At 31.2% G+C, this 20,093-nt stretch overlaps 2 protein-coding genes across 2 annotated transcripts in view; one reads left to right on the top strand and one right to left on the bottom strand.

Moving 5' to 3' along the window:
• LOC125853199 (uncharacterized) overlaps nt 1–20,093 on the top strand; it is a 170,963-nt gene that overhangs the window by 108,111 nt on the left and 42,759 nt on the right. The window lies entirely within an intron of this gene.
• Nucleotides 1,348–6,088, bottom strand: LOC125853187 (probable beta-D-xylosidase 2). The gene is made up of 5 exons (XM_049532860.1): nt 5,628–6,088; nt 3,592–3,873; nt 2,907–3,525; nt 2,304–2,717; nt 1,348–2,131 (listed from the first exon to the last, which is right to left on the bottom strand). Exons 1-5 carry the CDS (start codon nt 6,039–6,041, stop codon nt 1,530–1,532), a joined length of 2,331 nt encoding a protein of 776 aa, XP_049388817.1. The 5' UTR covers nt 6,042–6,088; the 3' UTR covers nt 1,348–1,529.

The following is a 20,093-nucleotide window of genomic DNA, read 5'->3' as shown; positions in this document are numbered from 1 at the left end:
CATGTTGACCACTAATTTGAAATACATTATTTTGATTTCTTGATTTGATCATTACATACATCTCCAAAACATTTATATCAATTTTATCCGCAAATTTTTGAGGTATGAGAAAAAATTGTTGCAAGGATTGATCATTCTCAATTTTAAACTCAGTAAACCTTGCATTGCTACCTTGAATTGAACATGGATATTTTTCAGAAATATTCATTTCAATATTTTCACTATTTATTTCCATCTTCTCTTGCAATAATTCAACCAATTCAACATAATTTGTTAAAGTAGACATACTAATAATCATTCTAGCACATTCAGTATACCTAAATCCATTCATTTCAGTAATTATTTCGCCACCCCAATACAAAGCAACCATCACATTATGCTCAAAATTTGCCATTTTGATTCCTACACATAAAAATAAGACATTTTATAATCAATAATCAGAAAAATATTTATAGAACTATGATAAAATAATAACATAATATGATATATTAACTTGACTTATTTTATTCATACCTATGAACTTTTGTGAAAATTGTTTCAATAATGGGCTACACAAGAAAAAACTTGGCTGAATAATGTTGGAATGTGTTGAACATTTATTTGTTTCAACAAGGTTTATATACAAAATCACGGGATCAATTTGAAAAATGAAAAAGGATAGTGTGTACTTGCTAGTCACGTTTTAAAGTTAAAACGTGACTAGCAGTAACGTTTTATAATCTGCAAGATTTTGCATTGCCAGTATGGATTCTTAATTTGCAGGCCCGTGATTGGATTCTAAAGAAATGTTACATAGAGTACCGTTTTACAGCTAAAACGTGATTGAGAGTAACGAAACATAAAACGTACTTTTGAGTAACATTTTAAGTGTGAAACGCTACTTCCAGTTACGTCGTACACTCTGCAAGATTTTCACAGGATTCGATTTCTAATTTGCAGAGCCTGTGATTAGGTTCTAAATAAATGTTACTGTGAGTGACGTTTTAGCCATAAAACGTGACTCAGAGTAACGAATATGAAATGTCACTCATGTATAGCTGTAAAACGTGTTTGTCAATAACGAAGTCTAAAACATTATTGACAGTCACGTTTTATTGCCATCAGCTTTTTGCCGTTTTGTATTTGTCCTTGAATAAAATAAAGCCTAAAACGTTACTATAAACGACGTTTATACTAGTTTCGTAAAAGATTTTTAAAAATGTACTATTTTGGTGAATTGATTTTAGTAATGGCTTATTTTGGTCAAAGATTCTAACAATTTGGTTATATTGTTGCTCTTGAATTTTATGATACAGAAACCGAGCTTAGGAAAATATGGGAACTATAGAAATGTTGGAAAAGACTTTGTAATAGATAATACCCATTTCTTTCAATTGAAAGTTACAATTAATTTCCCAATCTTCTTTCTTCTTATCTAATAAAATCAAATTTTTGCTTATCCCCTTGTTGAATAATTAGGGGAAAAAGAATCTCCATTAAACGCAAAGACATCTTTACGTAGAGATTTTACCAAAGTAAAAAAAAAATCATCAAGATTTAATAACTCCAAGAACTGATGCTTGAAGTGATAAGGAATGCTTAGCATCACCAATGTGAATACTATGTTCACCTATTGAAATTCTTCGAACACCAGCCTTATCAACTACACTCAAATACTTGCACACATGAATATTTATCGCCACACGTTGCTTCGATCTTGTTGGGACGTAAACTTTTTGAAATGCGACCAATTGTTTATGTGGCACCCAAACATCAACAGGTGGCTTTGAAAACACGAGCAATGTGTGTGAACCATCCTTTGGTCCTACATTTTTCACATCGATATGAATCTGAATTGATAGTTTGCTGCATTTTGCGTGTGTTACTCGGATTGATTTGTTAGATATGGTACTGCTGTTGGACGTATGGCGTCCGTCTATTGGAATGGCTAGTGTTTTTGGGGCTTCGAAAATTGTGGTTATGAATTTTGTGTAGCTTAGTCCGTGCCCGAATGGGTATACTAATGGACCTTTGTAAAAACGGTATGTTCTACCAGGGTATCCTTTGGCTAAATTTGATCTCATGTCCATTGTTGTCATTGGTAAATTCTTTAGGTACTCTTGTGGATACCATGTCATTGGTAGCTTCCCACCTGAAAGCAATTGTATTCAATTAGTATATAATTGTGACACTATTTATTTCGCTCTATTCCTAAATAGAGCGAAATAAATACAAATGATTCATATAACAAAATGTGGCCCAACAATGGAACATTCCCAAAATAAGTAGAAGCCCAATTTTGTGTTAATGTTTAGTTAGTTAACCTGGATTATGAGCTCCAAAAAGGACATCAGCAATGGCAGCGCCACCACCTTGTCCAGGATAGCCAGCCCACACAATACCACCAATTCGAGGATCGTTATTGGCAAATGTAACATCTACTGGGCCTCCGGACATAAGGACCAATACTACAGGACCTCTCGAGGCCTTGGATACCTCGGAGATGAATTCTTGTTGGAAACCAGGCAAAAGCAGTCCAGTTCTATCTCTGAATTCAGCCTCAATAGACTGGTCTAGACCCATTACTAGCACTGTTGCGTCTGCTTGACGTGCAGCATTTACAGCTCCAGCAAATAATTTATCGTCTGTACATGCCACATCACCACAACCTTTTTCATGAATGGTCTTTGCATACTTTGATATTCCTTGTAATGGGCTTGTGTATCCACATGCAACACCTATATTTCAAAAAAAAAGCCCAATTATTCACATAAAGATATGCAAATTATGGCCGCCTTAACCCAGGGAGGAGCTTTATGTATGTATAGTAGATGTTAAACTTCTTACTTTTTCATATTTTGAACTTGAAAATTTTGACTCAGCCACTAACCTTAATTGTTTCTAACGAAAAAATAATTATTTTTTACCTGCATAATTTCCGATCATCGTGAAAGTAACATCGGAATTCGGTCCAACAACAGCAACAGTACGATGGCGTCGAGGTGAAAGAGGAAGAGCAGGTCCATGATTCTTAAGAAGAACAATTCCCTGTCTAGCAGCTTCAACGGCGAGTTGTTGATGGGATGGGCTGCAAACATCTCTTGGGCCAAGATGTCCATATTGCTGAGCTGATGGTTCTCCATCAAACATCCCAAGCCTCATTTGAACAGCAACAGTATTAGCTAAATTTGTATCAATAGCAACTTCTTTAAGAATACCAATATGCACTGCATTCTCAGTATGTTGGGACAAAAAAGGGCCACAATCCAAATCCAGGCCCGCTTTAATAGCAGCAGCTGCAGCTTCCTCAGGCGTCGATGTATAATGTTGGCTATCGTAGAATACTCCAACGGAGTCACAATCGGAGACAATGTAACCGTTGAGACCCCAACCACCGCGTATTGTTTTACGGAGAAGTTCAGGATCAGCACAAGTTGGTATGCCATTGACTTGATTGTATGAACACATAATACTAGCCACTTTACCTTCTTTAACACAACTTCTAAATGGTACATCAAATGTATCTTCAATATCTTGCTTGCTAACCTGTTATGCATGAATTATACATATGCTTGACTTGTCATAAAGTAATATAAACGCAATGTATTTTACCTTAGCGTTAAAGTGGAATCTATCGACTCCACTCCAGTTATCAAGGTCGTAGGCTGTGTAGTGCTTGCAACATGCTGCTACTTTGAGCCGGTCACCTTCTTCATTTCCTTGTAAACCTCTGACGTAACGCTCGGCGTATACAGCGGCTACGACGGGATCTTCACCAGGAGTCTCCTGTCCCCTTCCCCACCTTGGATCTCGCAAAATGTTTACGTTTGGGCTCCAATATGTTAGACCTCCCATTTCTCCATTGTACATTGCTCTTGCTTCATCTGATACAACCTGCATCCCACCATATCACAAATTATCAATTTAATAAGTCCATAATAAACAAAAAGACAAATCTATGAGGTGAAATTATATATTTAACTTGGAATACTTTCCAAACTAGTATTTTTTTAAATTTCTTATTTGTTCAAATTGAAGTTTGAGAGAATGAACCTAAGGATCCATTTGGAAATGGTTTTAAATTATGATTTGAAATCAAGTTGATTGAAAATGGAAATTTTATTTGTACACGCGCTTGAATTTTTAAATGTCCGTTTTCTTATAAATATGAAAATTTCATCGTTTGTGAAAACTATCAAAACTTCTTCAGTTTTTATACAACTAATCCTTATAGCCCATAGGTGTCCCATTAATAAATTGCATATATCTCCATAGTTCTTTTATAATAAATATTTGCTATTATAATCTTTTAAATAAGTACACATAATTTTTCAAAGGTTCACTGATCAACAATAATAATAATAATAACTAGCTATATTTGAATATACTTCTAATCTCTTCACGTTAAGCGTGTGTTCTTTTTTTTTGTAAAATTTAAAATGATGGATCTTCTTTTGCAAACTATAAATTAATGGACCACATTTATCATTTAAAAGCCTACTTTTTTGAAGAATCTAAAATCATGAACTAAAATTTTATGTAAATTTCATAAATGAATACAGGTTTCAAATCCTATGGCCAAAATGCCTACTAAATTATAGTAGAACAGAAATTGTTTTGGAGTTCATAAAGGGATGTGACCTTATATAAAAAACAGAGCCTGTTCTGAAAAAATTGCAACTTGGTTTGATGCCCTTATATATAGTCACTGTCCAATAAGTTATGGCCAATGGGAGGGACCCTTCAACACACTTGCCAACTTTTTCTTAAACTTTGATTGGCCTTGCACACAAGAAAGTTAACCTCTACTTTATACCAAAATGTACCTTTAATAATTGTTTCTCTTAGCTTAATTACTCCCATTATATTCTCTTTAATTTATAATCAAAGGATAAAGGGTCAATTCTTTTGTGATGCATTATAATTTTTTTTAGCTTTATATATGTAACAAAAAATTTACATAAAATAATAAATTTGTAATTATTTCAGATACGAACCTGTCCCTTACTTCAAAATAATTTGAAACATATCAAAATCTGAAATTTTAAAAATGGCCACCGCCAATATTCAGCAATTCCATGCAGGCGCAAGAATCGAAAAATAGTAAGATCTCTACTGAGAGCTATAAAGCACCATAGAGAAAGTAACAAAAACATTATCCTTAACCTTACAAAAGTATGCTTAGCTGGATTTTAATTATTTGTACATCATTTTTACACCGTGCTTAATCTGTGGGTTGGTTACTTACTATTTTACTCCTAGTTAACCAGATAATAATTATCGAAAAAATTACTTAAATTTATTGGGGCGATTAGGCAAAAAAATATTAATCTTAATATAATCTGTTTTCAGTTAAGCTGATATGATTTTCATAAAAAAGTCCTCACACCATTAGGAATATTACTCTCCTCGTTCATTTTTACTTGACATATTTCATTTTCTTGAGAGTTAAACCGTGTTTAGTCTTAACTTATTTTTCTATTCAGCTATCAATGCGTGATTTTACTCGCATTCTCAACTATAATTTTAGTATTAGCATAATTGATTAAAATCTGCAAGTTTTTTCCACAATGTAGTTAGTTTCAAAGAACATAAAACAGAGCATAAAAAAATACTAGCATCACAGTAATAATATCTGAAATTCTTACCCGTCCAATTTCTTCCCACAATGAAGCATTAAAAGAAGCAGCAGTCGTTATAACTTGCGGAAAACTAGTAGCTCCTGGAAATTCACCCCCAAATTTAGTCCCTGGTCCTACATTTGAAACTCCATGAAGCGCCTCCGACCACCACTCGTACCCTTTAATACCCAGCCTCGGCACTGCTGCGGCATTGTTCCCCAACAATTTCACTTTCTCTTGTAATGTCAATCGCCCAATGAGATCTCTTACTCTGTCGCCAATCGGCAATTTTGTTTGACAAAAGGGGAAATTTTTAGTTGCTCTGTCTTTTCGGTCACAGGCGAATGGGGGACGAGCTGCTTGAATAGAAACAAATAGGAAAAGGAAAATGAATATGAAGAGAGTGGAGGTTGATTTGCCAATGCCGCAGCCTCCACTCATTTTTGTGGGGAAGAGGGAATATTTGTTGTTCCAATTGTGTGAGAGGTAGCTTTGGATGTAAAAAAAAGAGGGGTTTATATAGAACAGAGGTTTTTGGTTTGTTGAGGACATGGGTATTGGGCTTAGCTATCTAGTGGTTATGGAATTAATGATGCATGAGGATATGGGCATTGGTGATGCATCTTTGAATGTTTTAAATTGGGATAAGGTATATAAAATTTTACAATTCGAGTGAAATTGTCAGTTATATATCTAAATTTTGTGTGACAGTCGTATTATGCTGCTGAACTATGCAAGGTTATATTACCCCCTCAACAGAGGCATATCTAGAGGGGGTGTCGTGGGTTCACGTGAACCCATGCTCCCCTCTCTAGATCATATATAGTAGTGTTATATTTTTTAAAAATTATTTAAATATAAATGTGTGAACCCATGTTTACAGTATCATATAATAATACGATGATAATTAGGTGCACCTCTCTAATTGAGGATATACATTTAAATCTTAAATCTATCTTGTCTTTTTGAGTAACACCACTCCAAATGTTATCGGTGACACTTTTGACGTTTCAACTAATTTTCCTTTTGTATTTTTGCCTTTAATCTTTCAAAATTTTCAAGCGTCTTACATTGAAAATTCCTAAAAAATTTAGCATTGTAATTTTTTTATCTAATTAAATCAAATGTGTATATTAAAATTTAAAACTAATTGTATTATATATTTTGGATCTATAGTTTTTAAAATTTAATGGTTCATATTTAGAACCTAAACGTCAAATGATCAAATTTATATTTAAGATACATTTCTTCATAATCGTGCACCCATCTAGCCAAAATCCTGGATACGCCTCTACCCCTCAATTTAATTGTCAAGATTACATATTGGATGATGTTGTTACACACTTTTACACTATTTTTGTATATATGAAGATGCACCAATCGTTTTGATATCTATGGATTATGAAGTTGGTATTTCAACTTTCACATAGTTTTAAGGGGTAAATAATAAGTTCAAAAGAATAATACCACCTTCACGCATAATTTAAATGTATAACTACCACTTTCATCTTAATTAAGGTCTTGTGTCTTTAGCTTCTAAATTTTTTGCTAGGATCAATCAATTGTTATAAAAATGCAACAGAGTAATTGGAACTATACACATTACTTTAAAAATATATCGAAGGGTTCATATGACCCATCAGATCATACCCATAATGCTTTGTTTCACTGTTTATAAGAATCTTATACATAGGATAAGGTTTTTTATATTTCTTTTTTCAACATTGCAAGTTGGAGGTTGCAACTTGCAAGAACTGTTGAACAAGGGATGTGGACTAGTACTCTATTATTTAACCAAATCACTTTTTATATATAGCCTCGCAGAATACTTTCCAATTTTAATAACTAACACATATAATAAAGTCCTTTTAATTATTTTCTCCAATCTAGATCATAATTAGGATCTCAATTTACCTGTTCAACTACCACCACCCTCTATCACTAAACATCTTCCATCATCCACCACCTAGCTATTATTACAAAACCACTTATCTTACCATTATCATCAGCAATGCTGCACTAAAAATGGCACATTAAAGGTGCGGGATGGGTGCGAGTTTAAGTTGTGTACAGAAACAGAGCTAGTAAGGGCCTAGGGGTTCATTCGAACCTTCTTTGGCGAAAAATTATACTGCTTATATATAATTAGAATTATCTTTTATATATATAGTAGATATTGAACCAATTTTGACTTTTGTGTGTGTTCACTTCTTCATACTTCAAGTCGCTTTAATGAAAGTCATGGCTTCAACACTGAACTCTAGTTGAGAGGGGGAATAGACACAAGGCTATATGGTTAATTTTTGAGGTGGGTTCAAACAGTTTTTCAAAACATTTAAAGCGGCAGTTGCGGGGCTAGGGCCAAGTGGTAATGCAGGAAATATAATTGTTGAATTAAACATCATGGATTGACGAGATGTGCAAATAGTATGTATATAGTACTTCCTTCGTCACAATTTGTGACACAATTAGAATTTTAAAACTTTGATCAATAATCAACAATTTATAAAAGACATATAAAAACTTTTGATAATTTTTTTAGTTTATCTTTTAAAAATTCAATTTATGTAGCATGAATTATAATGAAAAGAGTAATAAACATGAGCAAATTAAGGACCCGTTTGGCCTCAAAAATACTTGAGAAAAATTTGTAAAAAATTTGGGAAGTGGTGTTTGGTCATAAAATTACTATTTGAGAATTTAAAAAAAAATCAAAATTACCCCAAACTTTTTATATTTTATATAAAAAAAATACCCATTATTTATTAATTTCAACTAATATTTGTTACTACGTACCTCCTCCGGAAAGTTTGAATTCTAATTTGAAAAGTGATAAAATTGAGAAAAAAAGAACAATTTGTGTTTAATNTTAAAAATTCAATTTATGTAGCATGAATTATAATGAAAAGAGTAATAAACATGAGCAAATTAAGGACCCGTTTGGCCTCAAAAATACTTGAGAAAAATTTGTAAAAAATTTGGGAAGTGGTGTTTGGTCATAAAATTACTATTTGAGAATTTAAAAAAAAATCAAAATTACCCCAAACTTTTTATATTTTATATAAAAAAAATACCCATTATTTATTAATTTCAACTAATATTTGTTACTACGTACCTCCTCAGGAAAAGTTTGAATTCTAATTTGAGTGATAAAATTGAGAAAAAAAGAACAATTTGTGTTTAATGAGTTATAATTATAATTGAATCAGTAACAAGTTTGAGTATGCGATTAATGTATTGTCTTGCCTATATTGTTATTGTTGATTGTTATCAATTATATTATAATATTATTTTTAACGAAACATATTCATTATAAAATGATAATATAAATTTATGGGTAATTTTAATAATTTTTAGAACTTACGAATATAAGTCTTATTTTTTAAAAAAATAATTAAATATTTTTGGAAAAAATTGGGGTCAATCAAACACGTAAAATATCACTCAAATATAATTTGTAAAAATATTTGAGAACTTGAGCACAAACACTAGCTAAAAAAGGGTAGGATGAGGCCATCCACTAGGAGAGGGGATGGATTAAAAAGAAATCACCATGTCATAAATTGAAGTACTTCATGTACTATAGAGGGGGTGAATTAATGTAATAAATGCAGAGCCTCTTGGAGAAGCAAGAATACATAAAATAAAGATCTGGATAAGTTAGCATATCGAGGATCATACTCAGCATACTCGATTAATTTCAGTTCAATATTTATGACGCACAACATAAATTAATATAATTATATAAAAATAATAGATATGAATTATAACTTTAAATATATAAAATTTATTGAATTCATAAAATTTAAATTTTTATAAATTCACCCTAAAGGCCTAAACAAGTAATTGGTGAGGAAATTAATTAAAAAGAGTGTTAACCTACTTGTCTTAAATAACTTAATCACTTACTAAATCGAGATAAAATTAATTAAAATTTTCTCTTAATTGAAGGTTGGGATTAAATTTCGTTAAATATATATATTTCTTTTTAAATTTATTTATACTTTTGATAAACCATAAATGTATGGAAAGTCATATGTATATATGTACGCAATTATGCCTTAGTTTCCTTCAAAATTTTCAACAACTTAATTATTAAAAAAGACAAGATTTTAACAGCTAAGAAATCATGATCATGAGATTTAATTTTACAAGTACTCCAACAATTTTCTAGTTCTATAGAAAGACCATTAATTTCTGAAGTCGTCACGGGAAAGTAAACACATGAGTGGCTGTCAAAAAGAAATTACCCCGTAACTCTTGAATGTCTCGGTGAATATAAATAAGAAAATTAAATAAATATTAAAATCGTTAAATTTAAATCTTGAATGTCTTCTTGAATAAATAAGAGATTCAAGTAATTAATTCATGAAAATAGTACTCTAGTATTTATTTTTTGGTCAAAACACGTATAAAGTTAAACATGCTTCCATCTCAAATTTGTATTAAGTTCTCTCTCTCTCTCTTTGATGAGTTATTAAACATTTGTAAATTGTAACAAACTTGCGTTAAAGAGAAGGGAGGAATATAACAATATTAGTTAACTTTGCTTAAAAGAGTTGATTAATTATTACATGTAAAATGGGTAGGGGTCAGAAGAGAGCAATATAAGGTCCCATGCCTAATTATTCCTACACACAATTATTGTTCCATTGCTTCACTCAGCCAATTGCTACCACCCCCACCCCATTGTCACTACAATTTTCAAATATTTCTTTTCTATGGAAAAAAAAGAAGTAAAGTATTGTAAATTGATAACAATTTGAATGATATTATAGGTAGTGAACTTGTTAATAACGAGAGTGTTTGATAGGATGTATAAGAATAATAGTAATAAATTTAAATAATATTTGTGATTTCTTTTGTCCATAGTTTGAATTGGTATATTCAAGAATAGTTGTCTTTAATCAGACTTATTTCATATATTTATAAACTTTATTATTATAATATACTATGAAATTGTTATGTATTAGTTACACACCCAATAATATTGAATAAGATATACTATAAATACATGTATTAATTACACATACATTGAAAACGCTATTAAACACTAGCAATAAATACGATCATTATTGTAGCAGTTCCATTTAGTTGATATGCTTCTTTTATCTGATATTGCGTCGAATCTGTACGCAGATCTAATCTGGACAAATCTATTTTTTTTTGTTTGATATTATTGTTAATATTAGATAATGGTATAGGATAGTAGCAGGGTTATGGACTACAATATTTTTACATCCTCACTAGTCTGTTTTTTTTTTTATTTCACAAGTTGGAGTTGGTGTTCTTGGGAAGGTACCACCACTTCCTTCACTGCATTTTTAATTAGTCATCATGCCCGTGGCGAAATCGCGAGGGGTTTATCCAAATCTTCTGATAAAAAAAATATATATATTGAATGTATTTTTATTTATTTATGTATATAAATTTTTATTTCCTAAATATATGACTAGAGGTTGATTCGATAGACCAAAGTTCAAAATTTTCTTTGAAGTTTTAAGTTAAAATCTACGACATTATATTTTTATTTTTTGAATCTTTTTAATAAAAAAATTAAAAAAATGAAATCGCCACTTAGATATCCCTATAAAATATAGTTAATACTTTTTGGGCATCAAAGTCCTGCTGCGTCTGACCAAAATAGAAAGAGAATGTTAATCTTGTAAACTGTGATGCCATCCGTGACCGTGATTGGCGACTGATGCTACAAGGAAAATAGTTTGTGTTTTCAAAGTAAAATAAAAATAATATCAAAAAATTGGAGCGCGTTAATTTAAGAGATCATACAAATATCCTTAAGAATTAATAGTAATGATATGACAAGTCACATGAGACTAATTTCGCTATCTAAACTTATCAACTAGAATATTCACTAAATTTTAACTCAGTTTATTATTCAAATCCTAACTCATTCTTGCTAGATCCGACCCACTAATATTAAGAGTCTCTTCAAGTGAAATTATATCCTTTAAAAAAATCCTAGCCACTTCTTTGCTGAATTGAATAGTGAAAAAATGATGTTTGCCTCTTAATTTTTTGTTGGTCGAATCTATCAAGAATGAGTTAGGATTTAAATTATAAATTGAGTCAAAATTGTAGAAAAACTCCAGCAAAACAATAGGAAAATCACGGTCAATAATTTATCCCAAAAAAAAAAAAAGACTAAACTGAAAATTGCACCAACACATGAGTAAAGCTGAAAACAAATTAAACTACATTAAGTTTAACGAAGATAATAAAACCTTCAAATAGCTTAGAATGTAAAATAATACGAAAATATATGTTCGAATGAGTACTACCACTCTTACATAATTTTGATGAAAAAACAATCTTTAATACATATTCTAGACAAAAATGTGTTTTCACTTGACCTTGAACAATATCAATCATTTCTCGCATCCGTTCTTGTTGAAAATGCGTACAGTAAACGTTTTCATTCCATCGTAATTGAAAAATAGCAGTTCAGCCATTTCAACATGATTCTCCAACACAAATTCCTTCCAACCACAATTGAAGAACATCGCATTTCCATCCTCTCGTATTTTTATGTTCCAACACTTGTCACCACCACGAATTTTAAGCAACACTTCTCCCATTGCTTCTTCCTTTATACGCTTCACAAGACTCGATGGAATTCTCTACAATAAGAAAAAAATGAGTTTCATCGCTATTTATCATATCAACATAATATAATTGTTGCATGCTTAATGTCAACAATTAGAATATAGTGTGTAGAGCACTATATAGATTTAAATATTTTAAAAACAAGTATTCATGAAAATCTTATTAATTTGAGTTAAGAGTTCAAGTTTCACCTTCAATTGTGCATATTAATTTTTACACATGTAATAAATGAATAAGATCAAATAAGCATGTGAGTAACATGTAGTTTTGGAGGCTATGTGTAAATAAATGAAAATGTTTACTCATTGACAATTTATATTTGTAAACAAGTTATTGATATAAAAATAAATAAATAAATAAAAGTTCGATTTATAAAGAAATGTTTGCCTCTAAATAGTACTATATGATAAGACTTATAGATTTAAAATTAACAATAAAAAGAGGTGACTCTTATGTGTAATCAATGAGTAAGATCAAGCAAGATATGAGGAACACACGGTATGCGTGTATAAGAAATAATGAAAGTGGTTACCCTTGATAAGATTTATAAATTTAAATTAATATTAATAAAAATTAACTCTTAACAATTTAAACTGAGTCTTGTTATCACCTATCACAAATATCTATACATATGTAATTTGTGAATTAATTATGAAATATTGGACATTAAAATCTGTATATTTCTAGACAAAGAATAATTTTTCGACGTCTTTCTCATTTATATTCCTTGAGTGAACAAAAAGAAAAGACCAATTCATTCTTTTTTCTAATTAAGAGGAGCAATCTTAATTCTTAATTCTATAAGGTTGAATAAAAATTTGAATGATCATTTGATATAATTTCTATACTTTAAGGTGTGAGTCATTTATTTTTTTAGGGTTAAGATTTAAAAATCCCTAGCCTAGAAGAGAGAACGAAAACATATTCTTTAACATTTAAATGTATAAAAAAGTTATAGATCTAAAAGAAATAAGTCAAAATGTTCTCTCTCGATAGAATTTATAGATCAAAACTAATATTAATAATTAACTCTTAACGATTTAAGTAAAGTCAAGTTATCATCCGTCAACACATATAGCTACACTTGTGTAATTCATGAATGATATAAAAAAAACATGAAAGTGAACACGTTGTCTAGATCTAAAAATAAAAAAATAAATTTATCTCCACAAACGATTGAAATTTAATAAATAAAATTCGTAGATCTAAAAAAGTTAATTGAAATCACTCACTTTCAATAAATTTTTGTAGATCGAAAATGAATACTAAATAGAGTTAAATTTAACGATTTTAATAGAGTGAAGTTACCATCAGTCAACAGAGATATTCATATATATGTATATACATGAGTAAAATCAAACAAACATAAATTTATTTTCAGACAATTTAAATTTATTAAAATAGATGTAAAAGCAAAAATACTAGAATTAAGAATGCAACATTACCAGTTCTTCCATCTGAGGATCCAAAACAACCTTGTAGAAGGAAAGCTCATCATTTGGGTTAGCTCCAAAATTGCTCATTCTCACAATTTTTTCTGCAAATTCTTTTTAATTTTAGTGAATGTTAAATTGCTAATTTAAGCTTTCAATATATATAGTTATAATGAAATTAACACAATTTAATTATTGATTTTGTAATTAATTACCCTGGCAGTTTCTATTAAATTCTAAATGATTCACATTTTTTAAATATTTACTTTCTGGATTTTATCATTTAATGACAAAGTTGACTATTTTTTTTACCTCTAGATTTTATTTAAATAACTTTTAATGCAAATATTTTGAAATTATAAAGCAAATGATCTTTCTAGATCAACAATTGCTAATTTAAGCTTTCAATATATGTAGTTATAATGAAATTGACAGAATTTAATTATTGATTTTGTAATTAATTACCCTGGCAGTTTATATTAGATTCTAAATGATTCACATTTTTTAAATACTTACTTTCTGGATTTTATCATTTAATGACAAAATTGACTATTTTTTTGACCTTCTAGATTTTATTTAAATAATTTTTAATGCAAAATTTTTGAAATTATAAAGCAAATGATCTTTCTAGATCAACAGTGCACAATATTTTTTGTTTAGCTTGTCATATCTATTAAAATGATGTTATTGCATAGTTAAACTATAAAATTGTTTTCTTCATTTATGAATCTATCATTCTTGTAAAAATTAAGATTTCTCGCAACTTTTTATTTTATTTTTTGGGATAAGGGTCTGAAAAATACCTCAACTTTGGTCGAATTTGCTATTGCGATACTAAACTTTCATGAGGACCTATTACCTCACTAGACTATTTAATACCGTATTTTAAACATATATATTTGCCCACGTGGACATAAAAAATAATGCAAAATTATAAATAGTAATGTGTCCATGTGGGCACATATATACCTTTAAAATACACTATTAAATAGTTCAAGGGGTAAAAAATACGGTATTAAATAGTCTAGGGAGGTAATGGGTCCTCATGAAAGTTTAGTATCGCGCAACAGCAAATCCGACCAAAATTGAAGTATTTTTCAGACGCTTATCCCTTATTTTTTTGATATATAAAATTTACAAATTATCGTCCTTATCAATTCACAGGATCAAAATCGCATAAAAACTACATCAAAATAATAGTCAAAATTAAATTTAAAAAAATGACAAAAACTACATTACAACAATTGCAATAATTGAATAAAAAGTTACACTTAGGCAACAATAAAATTAGACCAAAATATTTCATAGGTTTAATCAATACGTAAAAATTAGATTTATAGGATAATAGGACCTTTTCAAAATTATTGTAAACAATTTTTTTAAAAAATAAATAAATTTAGAAGGATAATAGGACTCTCGATGTCACGACCTTGATCCGTTGTGACTGACACCCACACTAATTATATGACGGGAGAACTAACTACCGACCTCAGCTAACCCATTAAATCATTTTAGAACCAAGCAATGATAATTAAAAAAAAAACACTACGAAAACATCTTAAAACAATTAAATGTTTGAATTCCCATAAACTCAATCAGGCAATTGAAACAAACGTGAAATAAACTCCCTAGAATCTGAAGGTCAAAGTACCAAAACATTTAAAATTCTTGGATAGGGATGCCCCAAAATAAAAGAAAGTAAGCATACGTCTAGAACGATTGAGTCCGAATAATGGACTACACTACAAGAAGTAAGCATAAGTCTAGCTAGAACGATTGAGTCCGAATAATGGACTACACTACAAGAAAATCAGCCTCTAAAGAAGGAATATATAATCCCTAAAAGTTGAAATCTGGTCCCAAACGAGCAATCGCGACCAGAAAAACATGGTCGTCACTCGTCCTAGAAAGTACCGGTGCTACTGGTCAATAAGGATGAGTTCAAAAAATTGGTCCTTAAATGGTTTTAGGACGAGAAAAAACTCTGGTCGTGAAACACTTTTAGAGATTGCATATGTAGTCTCAAATGAACCATAGATATCTTGGTATTCAGGTCATTAAACCTCTTTTGCGACCTTCCACAACCTAGTCCTAGTAACTCTTTAGAGACGAGTGTGGCCTGGTCCTAGAAAAGCGTTAGAGACCATTAACAATCTGCTCCTAGAATAGCTCTAGCGACCATAACAACCTGGTCCTAGAGTAGTTTTAGGGACGAACAACAACCTGGTCCTAAAATAGCTTTAAAGTCGAGCATCATTTCTAGTCCTAGATTGACCTTTAGAGACAGTCAATAATTATGGTCTCTAACTAATCACCATTGATCCTACGACCATTGATATCATAAGAATCTAACAAATATCAAATTAATTACATCTAAATATCTTGACACAAAAGATGATATAGAAAGGGTTGCAGGGCGATAAGAATAAAGAGTGCGATTGATTACAATAAATTTGTGAGCATCACATGATGTAAGTTTCAATGTTTTCTTAATTAATAAACAAAAAAACTTAGACAACATCCAAAGTTTTGCATGACATTCATAGCAAAGTAAGAATGAGTTGGTGCATCTTCTAAGCTATCTTCACTGTGATGTCCAGAAACATCTACAAAACCTGCAAGAAATAAGAAAAAACTCTATTAGAAAAATTTTCAGCTACATCAATCAAGAATCCAACATCTAGTTTGGATAACCACACCTAAATAACGTTTAGTAAAAAAAATAGAAATGAATGGATAGGAAAGATAGCTTAAGAGACGAACTGGATGAACAACAACTTGGCAGAAAATTGTAAAATAGAGAAGCTGGTAGCAATGTTATGTTGCAACTGTGTAGGAAATTTTACGTTAAGTACCAATAAGTCTTTCTAGGCGCACGATAACGTGAATTGTTATTTACGCACGATGGACGAAATGGCGAGATGGAGGACGAGGATAGCTAACATCGAGAAGCCATTGTTGGATTTTCAACAACAAGGAAAGAATGTGAAAAAAAAAATAACATTTTGGATTAAGGGAAAGCCAGCCACTGGAACAGTGGCCTTCGCTACCTGAAATGGCAAGGAGTGTCACTCTGAAGAGCAATGAAATAAAGATAAGTGAGAAGACACCAGTTCCTAATACTGAAGCAATACCTACCAATACTACAAGCCCAAAGGCATAGAGGAAACTAGATCTGCCTAAGGAAGGTGAGAAACCTAAATCTATATATATAATAGAGTCGGCCTATAATGTAAATGAGCTCTACTTTGAATTCTTATTTGCTATTTAATTTTTAACTCTCTTGCCTCTTGCTTATGTATGGCTATATTGAGTTGGTACTGTTATTCGTAAAATGTCTAATTAGAAGCAAGAAATTTCAAATGACGTACTCCTATATTCATAGAAATGTCATGGTATGTTTCAAATCACAAGATGCAGCGTGAAAAAAATGAGAAAATAATTTGTACTTCTATTCATTAGTGTTGACACACAATTTTGACCCTCCCCGATAATAATTAATTTCTGAGCTTCTTAATTTTTCAAACGATTTAAATAATTGACTTTACAAAATTCAAATATTTTTCAAGTTATTTTAAGATAGTTTTATCACTTTTTATAATTTTTAGATCATATATGTGTTTTGCATAATTATGTATATAATTAGTATATTTTATGATTATTCGAAAGTCGTCTCAAAAAGATTTTGTTTTAATTAAATATATGGTTAATTAATTTATTTAATAGTTCATATTTTCGAGTTATTAGTCATAATTGAGTTAATTATTATATTGTGTTGAGATTAAGAAGCTCGTTAGTTAATTATATTAATTCGTCTTATTTAATTACTAACTGAATTAACTAAAAGAAGTCAATTTGGCTAGATTGTTAATTCATCTACCTAACCCTTTTATTGCAATTTTAGCCCCTTTTACCCTATCATTTAACTCAATATTTGCAAGACCATATTTTGGCCCAAAATGCAATTCCAATCTGCCAGCCCAACAATAATACATTATAACAGCAATACAACTAACACAAAATGCCCCTGCATCGTTTCTCTTCTTCTCCCAAACCCATTTCCCCCTTGCTCTCCAACTGACCCGGCCCAAACCCAATTTCCAATCCCAATAGAAACCCAGAAATAACAACAATACGTACAACAACAGCAACGCTCAAAACCAGTACCACCAGCGCGTCTTCTTCCCGAGACGCGAGCAGAAATTCCCGCAAATTCCCATTCCAGACGCGACAAAATCGAAACCCAGTGATTCTGTTGTCGTCCAGCAGCCCAAAAATCGTGAGCAACGCGTGACCCCGTCCCTCTCCAATTCGTACCTACCAGCATCGCATCTCAGTCCTTGTAACCACAAGATGAAGACACATCGGCGCTCAATGACAAGGGAGTCGATCTTAGCCGTTTATCCCCTCTTTCCTCTTTCGGAATGGGGCGAATTCCTCAGAAAAGGTTGTCTCCCCATAAAGGTAAAAGATTTTCAATTTTTGAATTTCTAATGGGCCCTTGCCCTATCCGAATTTCAGTGATTTTCCCCCCATTTCCAAAATGAAATTTCCCTTCTATATAGGTTGCATTATTCACTGTTGAAGAGGGTGGGAAAAAGAAAAGAAATTTTGGGAGTTGAAAATTTTTATATTGGAGAAAAGTTGAAAAAAAAATATATAAGAATCGGTCAGCCTTTGAGAAAAACCTACACTAAAAACTCCGACTATATTATTATATATAGATATCTAGATTAGTCTTCGAAAGGGGATTTTGGCTTAGTCTTATGTTCTCGCTGCTTCCAGCTGCTCATTGGATTTTTGGGAATCGTATTTTGGTGGTGAAAGATTGTTTCCGCTCAGTTCGTCCTGTCTTAGTTCCTGCTCGACCAAAAGGTAAACTTCTTTCTCTTTTGTACTCTTTTTCGTCTCTGAAATGAGACTCTCGTGTATCGTATGCTTAATGTTGATTGTTAATGTGTTAGTTGTATTGTTTGGCTCCTTCATCGTTTGTTCTTTTTTTTCGTCAATACAATATAAAGATCGTTGTTGTCTTGATGGTTTGATTTTGTTCTTCCTCTTGTCTATAATGTCTTGTTAGGCGGTAGCTTAATTTTGCATAATAGATGTTCCTAATCTTAGTTTCATAAGGTCTGAGTGACAATCCATGCTTATTTTTTGAATATTTTTAAGTCTGTTTGCTTACGTCGATGTCCATTTCTTTACAGATTTTATTTTCGTATATATGTATGTGTCTGGGAATGTGTCTACATTTGGAGTTTTAATTGTTTAGTGTTCAGTTTTTCGTATTTTTCCTAGCTTTATTTCATTTTCTCTTTGTTCACCTTTTTTTTTTAGTCCTGAGTGTTCATTTGCTGATATATATATATATAGTTAGTTCATTTTGCCTTCTTAATGTCATGTGTCGTCCAGAACAGTGACTTTGGTGGCCCCATTTGAATTTTGAGACACTTAAATTATTCTTTGCTTTAATTAGAATCATGTCTCATTTGTTTGTCTTTCTTCATTTCAAAATACTAATTTTTTGCTTTTTGTCGTGTGGTGTATGAACCCGTTTGAGTCCGTGATGGACATCTCTTCCTTGCATTTTCGAGTCGAGCCGTAAATGCTCTATTTTTATCGCTTGAGCCAGCCAGTCCCTTTGAAACTGACGGACAGGTTGAAGCCAGGTTCTGAAAAGTCAAAATACAAGGCTGAAACCAAGAAGTGCAGATTTTTGAAAGTCAAAACCAGGCTACATATATATATGTGAGGAATACAGCTCAAATACACAGGAAAAAGGGTCCAAAATATGGCTCGTATACAATGGTATACGTGATGCGTATACACAGATTTCTTGAAGGAAAATGGGGCCAAAAGCCTAAGGGAATTTCAGCAAGTCCAAGATTTGGGTCAAAGGCCCAAATTTAATATTCCTCTTCCTGCTCTCATTTATTTTGTTATATTTGACTAACGTTGTGATTATTTTATGGTTTAACTTAATTAAATTCCCCAAGAATGGTCATTTCATTTTATTTTCGAATTAGAGTATATATATTTTATTGCTTAGTTTTTATTTTAATATTTGTTGACATTTTATGATCCATTCCCCTTTAGAAAATTCACCTTTAGCTCATTCCCCTTAAGATAAATAGAATGATAAAAAATAATAATAGTAATAAATGAATAAGTTAAAATAAATGAGTTTCTTTTACTTCGTTAAACTTTCAAAATTAGTCAAAGTCGTGACTTCTTTACTTAGTTAAATTTTAAAAATAATTGGTTAAAATAAATGAGTTCTTTTACTTAGTAATTTTAAAATTAGTCAAAATCATTTTAAGTCAAACCGCCGGTCAACCGCAAGTTAGTGGGCATTCCGAGGGCCTAACACCTTCTCGGAATGTACATTGAACTCGAACCCTTTTTTAAAAATATCTTTTCAATCGATTTTTTC

Source organism: Solanum stenotomum, chromosome 1 (genome assembly GCF_019186545.1).
Source record: "Solanum stenotomum isolate F172 chromosome 1, ASM1918654v1, whole genome shotgun sequence".
Classification (NCBI taxonomy): domain Eukaryota; kingdom Viridiplantae; phylum Streptophyta; class Magnoliopsida; order Solanales; family Solanaceae; genus Solanum; species Solanum stenotomum.
This window is presented reverse-complemented; position numbering and strand designations above follow the sequence as displayed.